This window comes from Indicator indicator, chromosome 3, assembly GCF_027791375.1.
Source record: "Indicator indicator isolate 239-I01 chromosome 3, UM_Iind_1.1, whole genome shotgun sequence".
In the NCBI taxonomy this organism is placed as follows: Eukaryota; Metazoa; Chordata; class Aves; order Piciformes; family Indicatoridae; genus Indicator; species Indicator indicator.
In genome coordinates, this window is record NC_072012.1 from 24,259,365 (window position 1) to 24,275,855 (window position 16,491).

The 16,491-nt window shown below is 45.1% G+C and overlaps 1 protein-coding gene across 1 annotated transcript in view; it reads left to right on the forward strand.

The window, feature by feature from the left end:
* The first annotated feature begins 10,139 nt into the window (after positions 1 to 10,139).
* The window catches only part of SLC2A13 (solute carrier family 2 member 13), a 135,118-nt gene continuing 128,766 nt past the window's right edge, over positions 10,140 to 16,491 (forward strand). Inside the window, exon 1 of the mRNA XM_054399721.1 lies at positions 10,140 to 10,686. Coding sequence (XP_054255696.1) covers positions 10,140 to 10,686 — 547 coding nt within the window. The remainder of the gene's footprint in view (positions 10,687 to 16,491) is intronic.

The window sequence follows — 16,491 nt, forward strand, 5'->3', positions numbered from 1 at the left end:
CCCAACCCACCTGGAACCACTGTCTAAAACTTAGATTTTTACAGGAGTACTCACTATGCCTTTTTTTTCCCTATCTTTCTCTTTTTATCTATCTTCACTACTTGAAAGTTTCCAAAGTCCAAAAACTTATTTATTAGTTTGATTCTGACTTTTCCCCACTGTACTTAATTATTTTTTTTTTACTCTCTGACATTTTTATCTTTTTCTGTTTCTCTCTTTTTCTTTTCTTCTCTTGGTACTATCAATGCTAACTTCCCTAACTGCCAGTTTTGAAAAGCTGAATTTAAGAAAATAATGATGATGACACTTCCTTATTTGCCCCTGTCCCTCAGTGATAACCACCCCATCGGCCATAGCATTGTATTTTTGGTAACAGTGGTAAATACACTGACCACATTGTGTTCCTTGAATAGCTCTTGTTCACTTAGAGGTGTTCCACCTGTTTACTGTTAGAAAAATATAGATCAGTTAAATTCCCACTTCTTTATGAGGTGGTTGTCTCTGAAATAAAAGCTATTGTAAGGATTAGCATACTGCAGAATTGCAACAAGTAAAATGTAAGTTTAGTACTCACAGTTTTGACAGTAAAAACAGATTTCAGTGTTGCCAAACCTTTCACACTTTCTTAATGTGTTCACAGTCTCATGACCTTGTCATGAAGAGTATCAGTCTCATTGCACAACTCAAGATGCATTCTTCATATGTGTTCTGTTACCTCCCCAAGCCCTTACATTTAGGTACCTCCATGTGAGCTGTTTGGTTGTATTCCCCTAGAACATATTCAGGACATCTGTACTATTGACTGACAGTAGGTACCTGCCACTTTTGTTTTAACTGCATGCTTTGTGTCAACTACCTGTGTCACTGTCAGAGCTAGAAGCTGCATGTATCCTAAACTGCATTGCTAATGCCTTAGAGAGGCTGTATACTAAACCACCCTTATTACCTCGTATAGTTCATATTAACACATTAATACATAAAATGTATATTGCTTTATTCTCTGTTGACAATGGCCTATGTTGCCTTCAGTAAGCCAATACCTCACATCTAGTCTGCAGTACACACAGGACTACATCTCTTTTCTGTAGCAAATGCCTTAATACAGGCAGCACCTCCATCAAAGTGGATATTCACACCATCTGCCTTAAGCATGTAAGCAGAAGTGGCAGGAGCTACAACTCTCTGTGTAGTCAGTGCGGACGGTCTCCTGCTCTGTTCAATAAAGCAGTACCAGCGAGAAGTACCAGTGAGTACTGGGTTGCTACCAGGACTATTCCTGACAGGCAGTATCAATGTGGTTGCACCAGTTGTGGTTCTCTGCCTTTCACAGTCTCCCAGTGCAGTTGCAGCACCACTCGTGCCACATGCTCTTTTGGTGCTGAACAAACACCACTTGCATGGAGGGCAAAGCTGCCTTCTTATCCAGGGCACCCCAGTGCTCCTTCAGATAAGTGTCCCAGGGATAATATGGAACAGCCTGGTGGCCTGGTGACTATGGCACTCTGGGTGTCTGTATGGAACAGAAATGAGCTTCTTGCATAACCTGCCAGGGGCTGCTTCAGCAGCTCAGCACTCTCTACTGAGTGGTTCTCCACGTTTACACACCTCTAAGGGCTGCCTGTACCAAGGCTTCTAGTATGAATGAGATATCGGGGAGCTCAGCGCAGTTGCCACCAGCCACAGGTGAGCTTGGACTCCACTACAGCACTAAATAACCTGCACCAGCATCTCTGGGTACCGACAGGAGGAAGAGGGCATAGTCAGAATCATAGAATGGTGTAGGTTGGAAGGGATCTTAAAAATCATCTAGTTCCAACCCTCCAGCTAGAGACACTTCCTACTACACCAGGTTGCTCAAGGTCCCATTCAACCTGGCTTTGAACAACTCCAGAGTTGGAGTTTCCACAACTTCTCTTGGCAATCCATTCCAGTGCCTCACCATTCTAAAGTCTTATGGAAATCTAACTTTCCAGTCTGAAGCCGTTAGCACTTGTCCAGTCACTATATGCCTTTATAAAAAGTCCTTTTCCAACTATCCTGCAAACCCCTTTCAAATACCCGAAAGCTGCTATACGGTCTCCTTGGAGCCTCCTCTTTGCGCTGAACAACCCAACTCTCTCAGCCTGTCTTCATAGCAGTGGTGCTCTAGCCTTCTGATCATCTTGGTGGCCCTCTTCTGGACCTGTTCTAGCAGTTTCATGTCCTCCCTGTGTTGGGGGCTCTAATGCTGGACACTACTGCAGACTCCCCCAGGTGGAGTCTCCCAGGTACCATCTTGCCCTGGAGGGATTAATCAGGCTGACCTACACTCTTCTTGTTGACTTTATTTTAAAATTCTGAGTAATATTAACCTTGAGTTACCAGAGTCCTCTCCTGCTTGACATGACTTTCTGTAAATGAAAGAGAGTGACACTGGCCACCAGTATCAACACTCTTGAGTGACCACCAGCTGACTCCAGGGGTTTGAATGTGTGCAAGTTGTTTCAGTAGTCTCTGTTGCTCCTCCAATGTCCTTCTCTTCTCAGCCTATGCTGATATATACAAAGGTCAGAGAGTACGATTCACATGTGGTAACTAGTGCAAAAAAAAAAAGTGATGATTACTTCAGCCTTTTCCATATTGTCTGTCACTGTGTTGTCTCTCCCATTCACCTGCAGACCCATGTTACACCATGTTACCTATCTGGTTGTACCTTACTACCCTTTATGTTCCTCATTAATTTTAGTTCCAGCTGGACTTTAGCCTCCATGATTTTATCCCTAAATGCCTGAGCAGTGTTTTTAGATCCTGCTTCTGCTTCCTGCATATTACATGCCCACATTTCGGTTCATTAGAATGGCCCTTGCCTAGCCAAAGCGGCTTTCAGCTGGAGTTTCCTATGCTCCTGCACAAGGGGATGCAAGAGAACTCAAAAACCAATTAGTTCCTCTGGTGGACTCTTCCCTTTCACGGCTGCTCACTTTCCTAGCTCTTCTCTGCACATGCTACCTTGTCAGTCACATGCTTTGTGACTGCTCTCAACTCCCCTTCTTCCTGGCTTCTCAGATGGAGATGAAGCCAGTGTTAAGCAGAAGGCCATGACTTCCCCCCTCTTGCATTTGTATTAGGAAAATGTAATCACTGCACTCTAATAACCTTCTGGATTGCCTGCCCAGTGCTATGCTGCTCTTCCAATAGACAACCAGGTGGCTGAAATTCCCAGTGTAGAGAAGAGATCCAAGTGGGAGGCTTCTAGTTTGCAGAAAGCTTCAGCCTCTGCCTCCTCTGCCTGCATGCTGTAGTACACACCTATTGCAACATCCTCCAGGTTTCTCCTCATCCTGATCTTGATTCAGAAACTCTCAGCAGGCATGTCTCCAGTTTGACACTTGGGTGCTGTGTAGTCAAAAAGCAACTTAAAACTTTAACCCCCCTGCTCTTCTCCGCTTGTCCTTCCTTATCATCCTGTATCCATCCACAGCCATGTTCCAGCCACATGCACAAAGTCTCTGTGACTCTGATGTAGACATTCTGCCACTGTGCCTGGCAGTGCAGCTGCTCCTCCTTATTGCCAGGCTCTGTGCATCAGTGTACAAGCACCTGAAGGAAGCCTCTGAATGCCTTTTTGATGCCAGCAAAAATGGGATGGGATCAAATCTGCCTTGTTTAGGTATACAATTCGTAGCTGTAGAGGAAAGCAGGTGCACAAAATTTTCATCATTACTGAAAACAGCCTGGTACCTTGGAAAGCCTCTAGAAAGGGAACCTGTGTGTTTAACTCCCACCCTTTCTTTCACCTGGAGCACCATAAAAAGTGTCTCCTAGGTATATCCAGGGCCTTGTGGCAGTGGCAGACTTGTAAGTAAGAGTCCTCACTGAACTCACAGAGACTTTTTAAAAATCAGAAGCATTAGTTTGTGATGAGTATCAGTGACTGTTCAATGATTCCTACTGATGGCATTAAGCTTCCCATGAGATTAGCACGTGCTTGTATCAATTTCTTTTTAAGGGGTCAAGCATCACTATTAATGCAATCTTCATGAGCGTTAAATGTATTTAACACTGCAGGAGTGATGCTTGCCAGGGAATTTGCTAAAATTTCTATATGGAGCTCCGTAAGACATTTCACAGAAGACCTATTTCAAAAATGTAGCAGATTTTAAGTCACAGCCCAAGGAAACAGATTCTTAAAAGGCATCTTTCTACATTGGTGAAAACAGGACTTTTGAAGTATTGATACAGAAAGAAATAAGCAAGGAGGCAAATAAAAGTCCCAGCTTGCTGCTGCTCCATCCTGTTTACCTGCCATAGAAAATGCTGGTTTTCATTGCTCATGTGCCAGGATGATGTCCTGACACATATCATCTGACTTTAGTCACTCTCTGTACCTATTTTCCCTTTGCCCAGGGAATTCATGTGGTCCAATTTCCTTTTAAACTTGCTTATCCCTCATTGTACAGTTTTCTAAAAAAAACTCCACCAAACAAATTTTGATGGATTCACCATCTGTCAGATTCAGAGGGTACAACCAGTTTAATGAGTCAGTAACTGAATTCCTAACAGTCTGTTTCCAGTCTCATTTTCAACCTTGGATAAAGCACTTCTATATAGCGTTCTGTTCAGAGGCAATGCAATATCAGGTCTGACAGCACAGCCAGTTTTTAACCTGCTGCTTAAAATACACTTCCTGAGCCTTTAATTTGATGGTTATTTTGCTTTGATGAGGTGAGAGCTTATGAAGTAGTCAACTCCTGCTGGGTCAGCTGTTACTTTTCTAGGGATGCAGAATAGCATGTAGTCATACATAAGCCTAAAAGCCTTTCTATTTTTTGGTTTTCACTTTGTTAAATGATAGTCAACTGATGTTCTAGTCTTATATAATCTGTAGAAGGATTTGGTTTAGAAGTCCACCTCTTAGAGAAATAGACTCTCATAAATCAAATTTAGTGAACAATCAAATTAAGGGGGATTTGACTAAAAACGATTTTGCACTTGTTTCTCTTCTTCCTGTATATGTCTTTTATACACACCAGATGCTAGGTGTTGGAAGAGAGGGTTACTCTCTGATCCCAGGAATCGGGGCTGACGGAGAGACTGAGTGCTGCAGATATGCCAAGAAGAACAACAGGTCATCTCTCAGTCAGCCTGTTGTTCTTCTTGGCATATCTGCAGCACTTAAGGAGGTTTCTGTCTGGCAGACAGACAAACAGCTCTGTGTTGGCATGTGTTTGTTTGAAGGTATGGTGAACTAAGAGCAGGTATCTCTTGGGTAGTGTTGTACCAGTTCCTTGTTTTTTAAGCTGGTGGGTGCTGTAACTAATTAATTATAACTTTTATAGAGCAATAATGACTTAATAAGGGTTGTAACCTGGCAAACCATCTTTTCAAGTACACGAATGTAAAAATTCAAAATTGTACAACGATAAAAGCCTTTCCCCTGACTCCACTGTGCACCACCACTGGCTTTCAGCATGTGCTGAGCCCTCAATTTTAAAGCAGCACACCTACGTGGGCTGCCTGAATCCCATATCTGGGTGTCCACACAGAGGTTGGCATGCAGCTGTCAGTGCAATGGCTGCATGCCTGCTTGGGGCATACTTGGATTTAGCAGCACGTTCTCATGCATGTTGCTGCTGACTCTATCAGCACTGTTTCACTCAAATCTTGTTAGATCTTTCTTTCGACAGCCAAAGGCAGAAAGGAACTGTTCTCTTGCCAAAAACCAGGTCCCTACTCTAGAGCCAAAAAGATGGAGATCTCAAAAACAGAGACAAAAATTTTACTTCAAACCCCATGTTTCTTACATTTTCAATGGGTCTGAAGTGGGTTTGCTGGAATTAATATATTTAGCATGAAAGAGAACAATTATGCAAAATATGAGTTCAAATGTTTACTTTTGTAAAGTTACCTGGGATTAAAGTAGTTTGCAGTGTGAAGTCTTAGGCAATCTGAGCTGTATTGCCACCAGCTCTGCCTGTCAGATTCTCTTCTGCTTCACTCTGCTTAGACCCTGGCTCTTACATTCTTGTCTGCACAGCAACCCAATTTCCTTTAAGAATCCACCTTTCCTCATTTAACAATCTTCTTGAAAGGTGAGAGATTTGAATCCTTGTGTGCTGAAGCAAATCTGTTATTTGGGTCTCCCACTTCCTGGGCAAGACTGTTAACCATTAGGTGATCACACAAAAGACCTGTATCATCTCACTGTGCATCTTGGCTGGGCTGAATTCCTTAGGGGATTTTGGCACTCATCCACCTGCTTCTTAGTGCCAACAGAGAGAGAGGAGCTAATTCCCAGCTATTCAGGTCTGGGGGAGTTCTGGGCACAAGCACAAAGCTCTCAGAAGTTTTTTGTAAGACATTTTCTAATGTAAAACATGTATATAAAAGCAGTAAAATCTTGTAATTATCCCTGCTCCCTGATAAAACACACACAAAAAAGCATTTCTTAAAGCTAGATAAGTTCTTTGATCTAGTTCACAAGACCACTGTCATGGACTGAGTTGAACCTGCTGCTGTTAGCCACACACACGCCACCTTCAAAAAAATGAAAGTGCTGACTGGAGCAAAGTATTAGGGGGCTTGAAGTTCAGATTGCAACATGGGAGGCTTCCTGTTCCAGTTACTGCTTCTGGGTTATGGGTTTTTGGGTGTTGGTCTTTTCTGCTGGGATGGCAGTAGGACAAGGAGGGATGGGGGAGTAGTTTTCTGGCTTGGGCTTTCAGCTTGCTTTCTTCTGCTTGCTGCTGCTTTGCCCTGTGCTTTTTCTGCAAATAGCCTAAGGTAATTATCCATTTTGTACTATGTTTACCTGATTTTGCTCAGTAAATCTATTCTTATCTCGCTTCTTTGGTCTCAAGCCTGAGTTTTTGTGTGATACTTTTCCCTCACTTCCATGTTGGGAAAATAGACAGGTTAATCTGCTGGTTCGGTTTGACTCATTTTGTTCTCATTCAAACCATTACAACCACCTGGCAACTAATTCTGCAAACACACCTTAAAGGAGAGAATGAGGCAGTGCTGTGTGAATCTTAGCAGTGTTTCAATTAAACATTTAATCTCGAAAGCATAATGCCGTGTCTAAAATCCACCCAAATCCTTCCTTGGATTTGACCCTGTCTTAGATTACTAGGCATACCTACTACATTTGGCATCACTGTGAAACCATTTATTAGTCAGCCCTTATCATGAAAGCCAGTACTCTGGAGAGATGATCACAGTAACAAAAATCTACACGCAAACCAAGCAAATCCTCCCCCTTTCTCACAAAGTCAGTCTTCAGCGTAGCTCACAGCTGAACTTGTGTTTCTTCAGGGAATCTTTTTAAAAGATAAGCTTGACAGCATGATCTGATGAGAAATTATGTCTGTTTGTGATTGTGTTGGGCCAGCAATGGGGGTGGGGGGAAGTTTTTTGTTAGCTCCCTTGAGTCTCTGTTAATTGTAATGCACAGAATGCCTCCAGCTTCTGAGATGGCTTATAAAAAGACTGTCTTTTTGACATCCAGCTGTTGTGACAATATTCTGTGAGAGCATTTTTTCTAGCTGGCAAAGGATTTGGCATGAGTATTTTCTGTTTAATGTATTATGTTCTAAATTTTTCATTTGGGGCTTACCTATAAAATGTATTGAGTGCTGTGCTTGTCAGGCAAGTCTGGAGATTTCTGGAAAATGACTTATCTCTTTCCTGATGGCACTGTAGAATTGTAAGCCAGTCTGCTTGTGGACAGCTGTTGAACCTGAGGGACAGTTTTTTGTAGCACAACATAACTTCTTTCCTGATGCTACAACCTGGAACTGTTTCTTACTCTAGTGCTGGGATGGACCCTAATGGTCTGAATAGGAATAAGGAATGCTCTGTGCCAATCACACCATATTATCCAAATCTTCATTAAAAACTACTGAATGATAATGTGTGTTTAATTTTTACTCAGTTCAGGCTTCTGATATGCCTGAACATGGAAGTTGATCTGTTGTATTTATAAATCCACTGCCACATCTCTCACTAACTGGATTAACTTCATAGATGACTGTTACTATAATTCATTTTAGTATCTGCAGCTCACTATAATAATTACTGGGTATTATCCAGACGACAGTATTAGCATTTCGCAGCTTGCTTTATGGCAAAGGCAAACCACCAAAGAGGCTGTGTACAGCTGGCCATGTTGGACTTCGCTTGCTTTTCTAATTTTTAAATTCACATGGCTATGACTACTACTGCTGTGGGCAGGGAATAACAGATCCAACTAATTACCAAAATTCTCCATCTACTGGCTGGCCTCATTGTGAGGATCTTTACAGAAGATCGTCAAGTCAGATGGAAAATTTTGTTTACTTTAAAATGTGCCATTACATAAACAATCATAGAACCCTTTAGGTTTGAAAAGACCTCTAAGATCATTGAGTCTAACCACTAACCTAACATTGCAAGTCCACCACTAAGCCATGTCACTAAACACCACGGCTACACATCTTCTACTATCTCCAGGGATGGTGAGTGAACCACTTCCCTGGGCAGCCTCTTTCAATGCCTGACAATCCTTTCAATGAAGAATGTTTTCCTAATGCTTCATCTTTAGATGGTGCAACTTGATGCCATTTCTTCTTGCCCTATCACTTGCTACTAAGGAGAAAAGACTGACACCCACCTTACCATAACCTCCTTTCAGACAGCTGTAGAGTGGTTAGGTCTCCCTTCAGCCTCCTTTTCTCCAGATTGAACCCCAGTTTCATCAGCTGCTCTTCATCCCTTCACCAGTTTTGTGGCCCTTCTCTGGGCACAATCCAGCACCTCAGTGTCTTTCTTGTAGTGAGGGGCTCAAAACTGAACACAGTATTTGAGCTGTGGTCTCATCAGTGCCAAATACAAGGAGACAGTCACTTCCCTAGCCCTGCTGGCCATGTTATTCCTGATGCCAGGATGCTGTTAATCTTCTTGGCCAACCATCACAGTGCTGACTCATATTCAGCTGTCTGTCGACCAACACTTCCAGGTCCTTTTCTGATGGGCAGCTTTCAAGCCACTCTTCCTCAAGTCTGCATGGGGTTCTTTTGACCCAAGTACTGAACCCAGCACTTGACCTTGTTAAACCTCATAAAACTAGTCTCAGTTCATGAATACAGTCTGTCCAGATCCCTCCGTAGCACAAATGACAACATTCTAGTGTGACTTGCCTCCGTTTACATTGCCCCTGGAGGACCCTGCCGTGCGCAGCAGGCCACAGGGGCTGCCGACTGCCCCAAGAAAAGGGCACCTCTTGATGCCTTGTGCTAGGTGCCAGAGCCCTGCGCAGGCCCCGAACAAAAACAAACTCAGAGGGGGAATTACGAAAACACAATGCTCTAAGTAGAGACGAGAGCAACTCTTCTATAGGGTAACAAACCGCTCTCCCTCTGGACAACTGGCCGAAATTTTCCCATTTTTGTCACTCAGCACTTCAGGAATGACAAACGCGTACTTTAAACGCTGTCTCTGTTCAAATGATCAAGTTAATTTAACCGCGGTTTTCAGGTTCGACAGCCACTTGGCCAACGAGGCCCCGGCAGACCGGCGAGCCACGTAGGGAGATGGGCGAGGCCAGCAGCCCGTTCCCCTTCGCACAAGCAAGGGCTGTCCAGCAAGCACACTCCCTACTCTAGAGCCATCACGGCGGCGCATCGCTGGAGCTGCCCCTCTGGCCTGCGCGACGCTTACTCGCCCAGTCCTTCCCTCCCTGCCTTCTCCCAGCGCCTCCGATAGTACGGCGCTCCAGTCCCGCCGCTGGCAGCAACTCCCGTAAGGGAGCAAAGTGGGGCGGGGCGATCGTGGTCGCCACGATCAGTGCGCGAGCGCTGCGCATGCGGAGCCGTGCGCGCCATGGCGGAGCAGGGAGGGGGCGAACCCGCCCCCTGGCGCTCGCTGGGCCGCGCTCGGGGCTGTCGCTGCCCGCCTCCAGCTCCGCCTGGAAGCTGGGAGCGGCTGGCCGAGGCGGGCAACTTCCCCTCAAGTCTGTTCGGCCGCACGGGGGTACTATGCGACCCGGCTGAGCACAGCCCGAGAGGGGCGGGAGGGGTCAGGAGCAGAAGCGGCCCCGCCGTCGTAGCTAGAGTCGCCCGGCAGTCGCCCGCCTCAGCCCCGTGCCCTCTCCCGGCCGGGGCAGGAGCTGCCGCGGCCGTCCCATGTCCCGTAAGGCCAGCGACAATGTGGAGTACACGCTGCGGAGCCTGAGCAACCTGATGGGCGAGAAGCGGCGGCGCCAGGCGGACGGCTCCGCTGCCTCGGGCGCGGCGGCGGGCGAGCGGAGCCTCATCGCCGCCGAGTCGTGCTCCAGCCTTAACAGCGCAGCCTCGGGTGGCGATTTGGAGCGGGCAGCGCGGCGGCAATTCCAGCAGGATGAAACCCCCGGTTTCGTCTATGTGGTGTCGGTCTTCTCCGCCCTGGGCGGCTTCCTCTTCGGCTACGACACCGGCGTGGTGTCGGGGGCCCTACTTCTCCTCAAGAGAGAGCTCAACCTGGACGCCCTCTGGCAGGAGCTGCTCGTTTCCAGCACGGTGGGCGCCGCCGCCCTCTCCGCCTTGGCCGGCGGCGTCCTCAACGGTCTGTGTGGTCGGCGGCCCTGCATTCTGCTAGCCAGCGGCCTCTTCACGGCTGGGGCTGGCGTGCTAGCCGCCGCCCGTGACAAGGAGACCCTGCTGGGGGGACGCGTGGTGGTGGGGCTGGGCATCGGTGAGTGCCGCGTCGGCCTGTCGGGCTTCCCCACGACTTGCTGCAGTACTAACCCCCGGTCTTTACCCCGAGTCCTCCCAGATTCCCAGGCTCTTGCCCCACCCGGGAAAAAGCTGCCCCGCGAGACAGGTTTAACTGAGCCTCAAAAGCTCATTTCTGCAACCTGTTCATGTAAGACAACCCGCAAACAAAAGATGAAAGTTGGCCCCTGGGGATTGAGTGCTCGGCTGCTGGCGAAGGAAAAGCTTAACTGAGCTGAGGTCAGGGGAAGGGTCTGCTGGCGATAGCGCAGAGATGCGGAGAGGCAGTGTGTATGCTTGCTCTTTTCGTTTTTACTTGCAGGTAGTGTAGTCTTAGCCCTTTTGGGGGACAGTTGCCTGGTTTCTGTATGACGAGGATGGTCTCGTATCCTTTATGCAAATTCATCTTTAGGGTGGTCGGTCTATCGGTGGTGGCGTCTCACCATGTAAGCTTTGCATTTGAGAAGGTTTTGGAAAGTCAGAAGGGAGCAGGAGATCATGCCTGGTTTTCTGAGCCGTAAATACCTCTCTTCTGGTTCCCTGTACAGCGCTGATTTTCATTGGGCATTAAAGGAGTGCTTTTTGGGACAAAATGAGGTGGCGATCTTGCAGGTCAAATGAGATGATGCTTTAGAAGGTTTTTGATTTAATTATTAGTGTCCTGCAGCTGTCTTCCTATATGCATTGCATAATTTGCTAGCAGTATGTTCTGGTAACACTTTATAGTTGTCCCAAAGAACTTGATGAGGAGTGTTTCCTCTAAGCTTTGAGACTAGCTTGTGTGCCAGCTGTTTCCTAAATATTCCCAAAATTTTGGTTGCTCTTCAGCTGCTATCCTGTCAGGCAGTAATTTGAATTATACTCAACATCTAAGATGGGCTGGTTGAGGTTACTCAGAGTCCTTGGACTACGGCATGTTCAAAAACAAAGGCAAAAAAAGAAAAGTAGATCTTTCTTACTGTGGTCTTGCAACCCTCCCTGTCTAAAGGCCACCGAATAATTTTTGAATTCTCTGGCTTGTTATAGACATGCTTGCTGTGATATGATTCATGGTCTTACTGAAGAAAAAAGTCACAGGATCACAGGATGTTAGGGGTTGGAAGGGACCTCAGGACATCTTCGAGTCCACCCTTCTGCCAGAACAGGACCATATAATCTGGAGCAGGTTGCACAGGAATGTATCCAGATCGGTCTTAAAAGTCCCCAGAGAAGGAGATTCCACAACCTTTCTGGGGAGCCTGTTCTAGCACTCTGTTATAAGTAATAATAAAGGTTGTCAAAATTAATTCCATTCTTGAAAGGTCTTAAGTGATTTTCCGGTACAGTAAGGGGCATCTTTTTCACATTGCGGTTTTCCCTAAGTCAGGTGGTTGGGTTTTATTTTTTAAATGCTGCCTCTGCTTTTTTTTTTTTTTTTTTTTTTTTTTTTGTAATCAAAACTTAAGACTGCAGAATGTTCAGGAGACAAGAAAACTAAATTTGACTATGTGGTGGCAGAAGAGGTATTTTAGTGGCTATGCATAGTATATGGGTTTAGTGGTAGATACTAAAAATACAAAGTTGATATACTTTTGTGTTTGTGAAGCTTCTCATGTTCTTTATAACTGGTTACATTGACAACTTCAGGGGGAAGAGAGGGAATGGATGGTTTGCTTGACTCTTGTATGTGTCTTGGAGAGAGATACATAGGTGTGTTGGAATTGTCTTATAGTGGTACAAATAAATGTTACTGGTGTTGCTGGAAGGATGTGAGACTCGAGGCTTAATATAATTAATATATAAAATGCAGAAATGGAAATTCAGAGCTAGGAATTCTTGTTTCCTGTAGTCTGGGGAAAGAGATCTGTCTTTGGCCTCTTTCCACACTGGGGACAGAGGTGGTGGTTCTGCTGTGGCTCTGGAAGGCTGAAGCAAGGACAGAGAAATGTTCCGAGGATTTTGGAGCACAAAGACACTAATTTGTATTTTAAAAATACGTTTTCTCCTTTTCATCCAAAGTCATTGTTTATATGATGGAGCTTATGGCCGAAAACAAAGCATTGCCTTAAATTGCTGTGGCTGAAATACCACAAGAATTGCAGAGTTGAATTCTAATAAGGTTCATTTTACAAAATGTGCAAACCTGTTCTTCTATAGCAAATTGCAATAATCCCTGCATTAAAACCCCCACCAGAGGGAGCCTGGATAATTTCATAAAGGCATTAGAAATTGGTGGAACATTTAACCAGTTTCTTTCCTTTCTTCTCTTGGAGACCTCTGACTATCATTTTACGGTCCAGCATTGGTGTAAAGAGATTACTCAGTAACGTGACACTTCAGTGACAGTGTGAACTGCTCAGTTGTAAGGGAGCAATGGTGTGGAGTTAGGAAATGCTTTCCTACCTGCAGACTAGTAAAAACTTCTTAACTGTATAATTCTATACATTTCTGTGGTCTTTCCTGTAGCTTTCTGCCAACTGTGCATCAGAGATCTATTCCAGAAATATGTTTGCTTACATTTAATAAAAGAATGTGTTATGGGCGGTACTGTGGTGCTGTAAAAGCAGATGTGGTGATGATTACCTATGGGAATTCCTTCCACTGGCACTGGTACAGGGCAGATCTGTGTTAATTTGGTCTGTGTGAGAAAAGAGCCGTTTTTCTCCTGACTGATTTGTAAAGGGCTACAGTTAAAGTTTGAAGGATGAAAACCACAGGATATATTCTGAAATGAGGAACAGTTCTCACTAGTCTGTTTCTTACCATTTTCTGTAGAGCTGTTTTGAGATAGAAAACATCTTTTCTCCCTAATAATTGTGGAAAGAGATGTTTCTGGAAAATAAAGACCTCTCAAGGGCAAGTGAAAATCGTCTTGTAATACAAATCTTGAACAGATTTTTATCATAGAATCATAGAATCAGTCAGGGTTGGAAGGGACCACAAGGATCATCTAGTTCCAACCCCCCTGCCATGGGCAGGGACACCTCACACTAGATGAGGCTGGCCCGAGCCTCATCCAGCCTGGCCTTAAACACCTCCAGGGATGGGGCCTCAACCACCTCCCTGAACAACCCATTCCAGGCTCTCACCACTCTCATGGGGAAGAACTTCTTCCTCATGTCCAGCCTGAATCTCCCCACTTCCAGCTTTGTTCCATTCCCCCTAGTCCTATCACTACCTGATACCCTAAAAAGTCCCTCCCCAGCTTTCTTGTAGGCCCCCTTCAGATACTGGAAGGCCACAATAAGGTCACCTCAGAGCCTTCTCTTCTCCAGACTGAACAGCCCCAACTCTTTCAGTCTCTCCTCATAGGAGAGGTGCTCCAGCCCTCTGATCATCCTGGTGGCCCTCCTCTGGACACATTCCAGCATGTCCAGATCCCTCTTGTAACAGAGGCTCCAGAACTGGACACAGTACTCCAGGTGGGGTCTCACCAGAGCTGAGTAGAGGGGGAGAATCACCTCCCTTGACCTGCTGGCCACACTTCTCTTGATGCATCCCAGGCTCTGGTTGGCTTTCTGGGCTGCAAGTGCACATTGACAGCTCATGTTGAGCTTCTTGTCCACCAGCACCCCCAAGTCCCTCTCCTCAGGGCTGCTTTCTAGCCAGTCACTGCCCAGCCTGTATTTGTGCTTGGGATTGCCTCAACCCAGATGCTTGAAAACAGTTAAATTCTCCTTCCCTGCCCATTCTCTCCTTCTTCCCCTCTGCTCAGTGTAAATACAAAATACAGAGAGTGAAAAAACACCCAACAAAACAGACAAAACCAAAACTACATTTTGCATGAGCTTAGAAGATGCTTAGATCTTTTCAGGTCTGAATTTCTAAATACATAGTTTATAGCAACTTCAGGCCAAACGGCTTACGAACAAGCTTATGGCTATCATTCTCTCCCCCATGCCTGCCGCTTCCTAAGCAGCTCTGGTGTCCCTGACGCTTCTGGAATTTGGGTGAGCCTGTGTCAGGAATGCCACATCTGGATGGATATTCATTACTGCAAATGTGGGCAGAATTCAAGTGTTTAGGAAATTGGATTACTTGTGCTTGGTAGCACTTTGTGTAAGCTTAGCTAGGAAGAATGTCATTGGTACAAAGCATATTTGGACCTTTTGCATATGATAATACTAAAGGCCTATGTCTGTTGTTGAAGGGTGACCCAACTGTACTTGGTATGGGATCAAATGTTGTGCCTTTTGTTGGCTTCTGTACTTTGCATACTTGACAGGAAAGCCAGGCTCTTCACTTTGGCTCATCTTTGGTCCTATCAAAGTTTGAGGAGATGCTAGAACCGAAACACCAAAAGTTAGAGCTAGGCATGGCTGTAGATGAGAGCTCGTTCTACTGAAAGCTTGTTGCCTTAATAAAGGAGGTGGAGACTGAGTAGAGTAAGCACTGGGACTAAGCATGTTTGAAACAACAAAGGATAATAATAGCCATGTTTGCAAAGTTGCTTGCTTTCTTAGACTATAATCAGCCTAGTGTCCTAATTTTACAATCACTTTGTTGTCTGAACCCACTGGCCAGCAGCTCACCAGTCCACTGCAGGAGAAGTTTATCATTCTGTTATCTGAGGATGCTGAGGGTTTCAAGCCTGCAGCTGATGTGAGTGGGGGTTGGCATGGTATTTCAGGTACTCTGCTGTTCAGATCACTTTTTCAAGAACGTTTACGTACCAGCTGTGGAAGGAAAGTTGTTTGAGCTATGCAGAGTTTAGGAAGTGACAGAATTAAGCTTGCTTGTGCAAAGTTACTTGCATCTTAATGTACAATCATTATGTGGATGATTAGATTCCCCTATCATGTTAATGCACATGCCACCCAAACCTTCGTGAATGCAGAATTACTTAGGACTACTCTGTGTGCATACGCTCTGTTACTAGGTCTGCAGTGCAACAGAGACCAGACTGGTTTGTCCCCTCTGCCCCCTGTCTTTGCTGGAGTGTGATGTATCCTCACAGTATGAGCCTACTGCTTTGTACTCAGCATGTTTGTAGAACTTTTTTAAAGGCTGTGTTTGAATGTAACGTGTAGTTTTCCTGGTAGGATCTTTTTAACTGCATATGTAGGTCACTTGCTGAGGAGAGGACACAAGACTGTAGACAGAATTAGGTGGGAGAGAAAAGCCCTGACATGTAGTTTAGGGCTCCCCTGGTGGGACTGAACTGACTTCTACTGCCAGTAAGGTCCAGTAGCAAATAACAAAAATAACCAAATTTAATCAAATCATGTAGTACCATCTCTGCATTACCTTTACAGTGGCAGTAAGTGTACCTGGTAAGGCACACCATATCAGCTGGAATACCATGTATGCTGTGAAAATACTGGAAAACAACTAGTATGATCTGTTGCCTATTAAAGATCTGTGTGACTGTGTTTTTGTGGGTTTTGTTGTGTGTTTGCCTTTTTTTTTTTTTCCTCCCCTTCTTTCTTTAGTGTACTACTAAGCTTTTTCAGGTGCTATGTATTTTTATCTTGGAAAAAAATTACAGACTAATCTTCTCCTTCCCCCCAAATCTTGAAGTTCTAAAGTTTCAGTCCACCAAGTGAGTGCCCACCAAATTTGTTTTAAAGGACTTCATACCATAGTATGTTTTTGGAGGGGAAGTGACCATCAGGCCCGAGATGTGCTGTGCTGCTTCTGACAAATGCTTTTAATTTTCAACCCAGAGATTTTCAAGCTGTTTTTCCCTCCAGAGGCTACCGTTTGTTAGTGAAAGCTTGCAGTAGGGATGCAAAGGAATAGAGAGACAAATAGCCACGTTGCTGAAATCAGCTCTTGTACTGCATCTGGTCAGAGCTGTTCACGC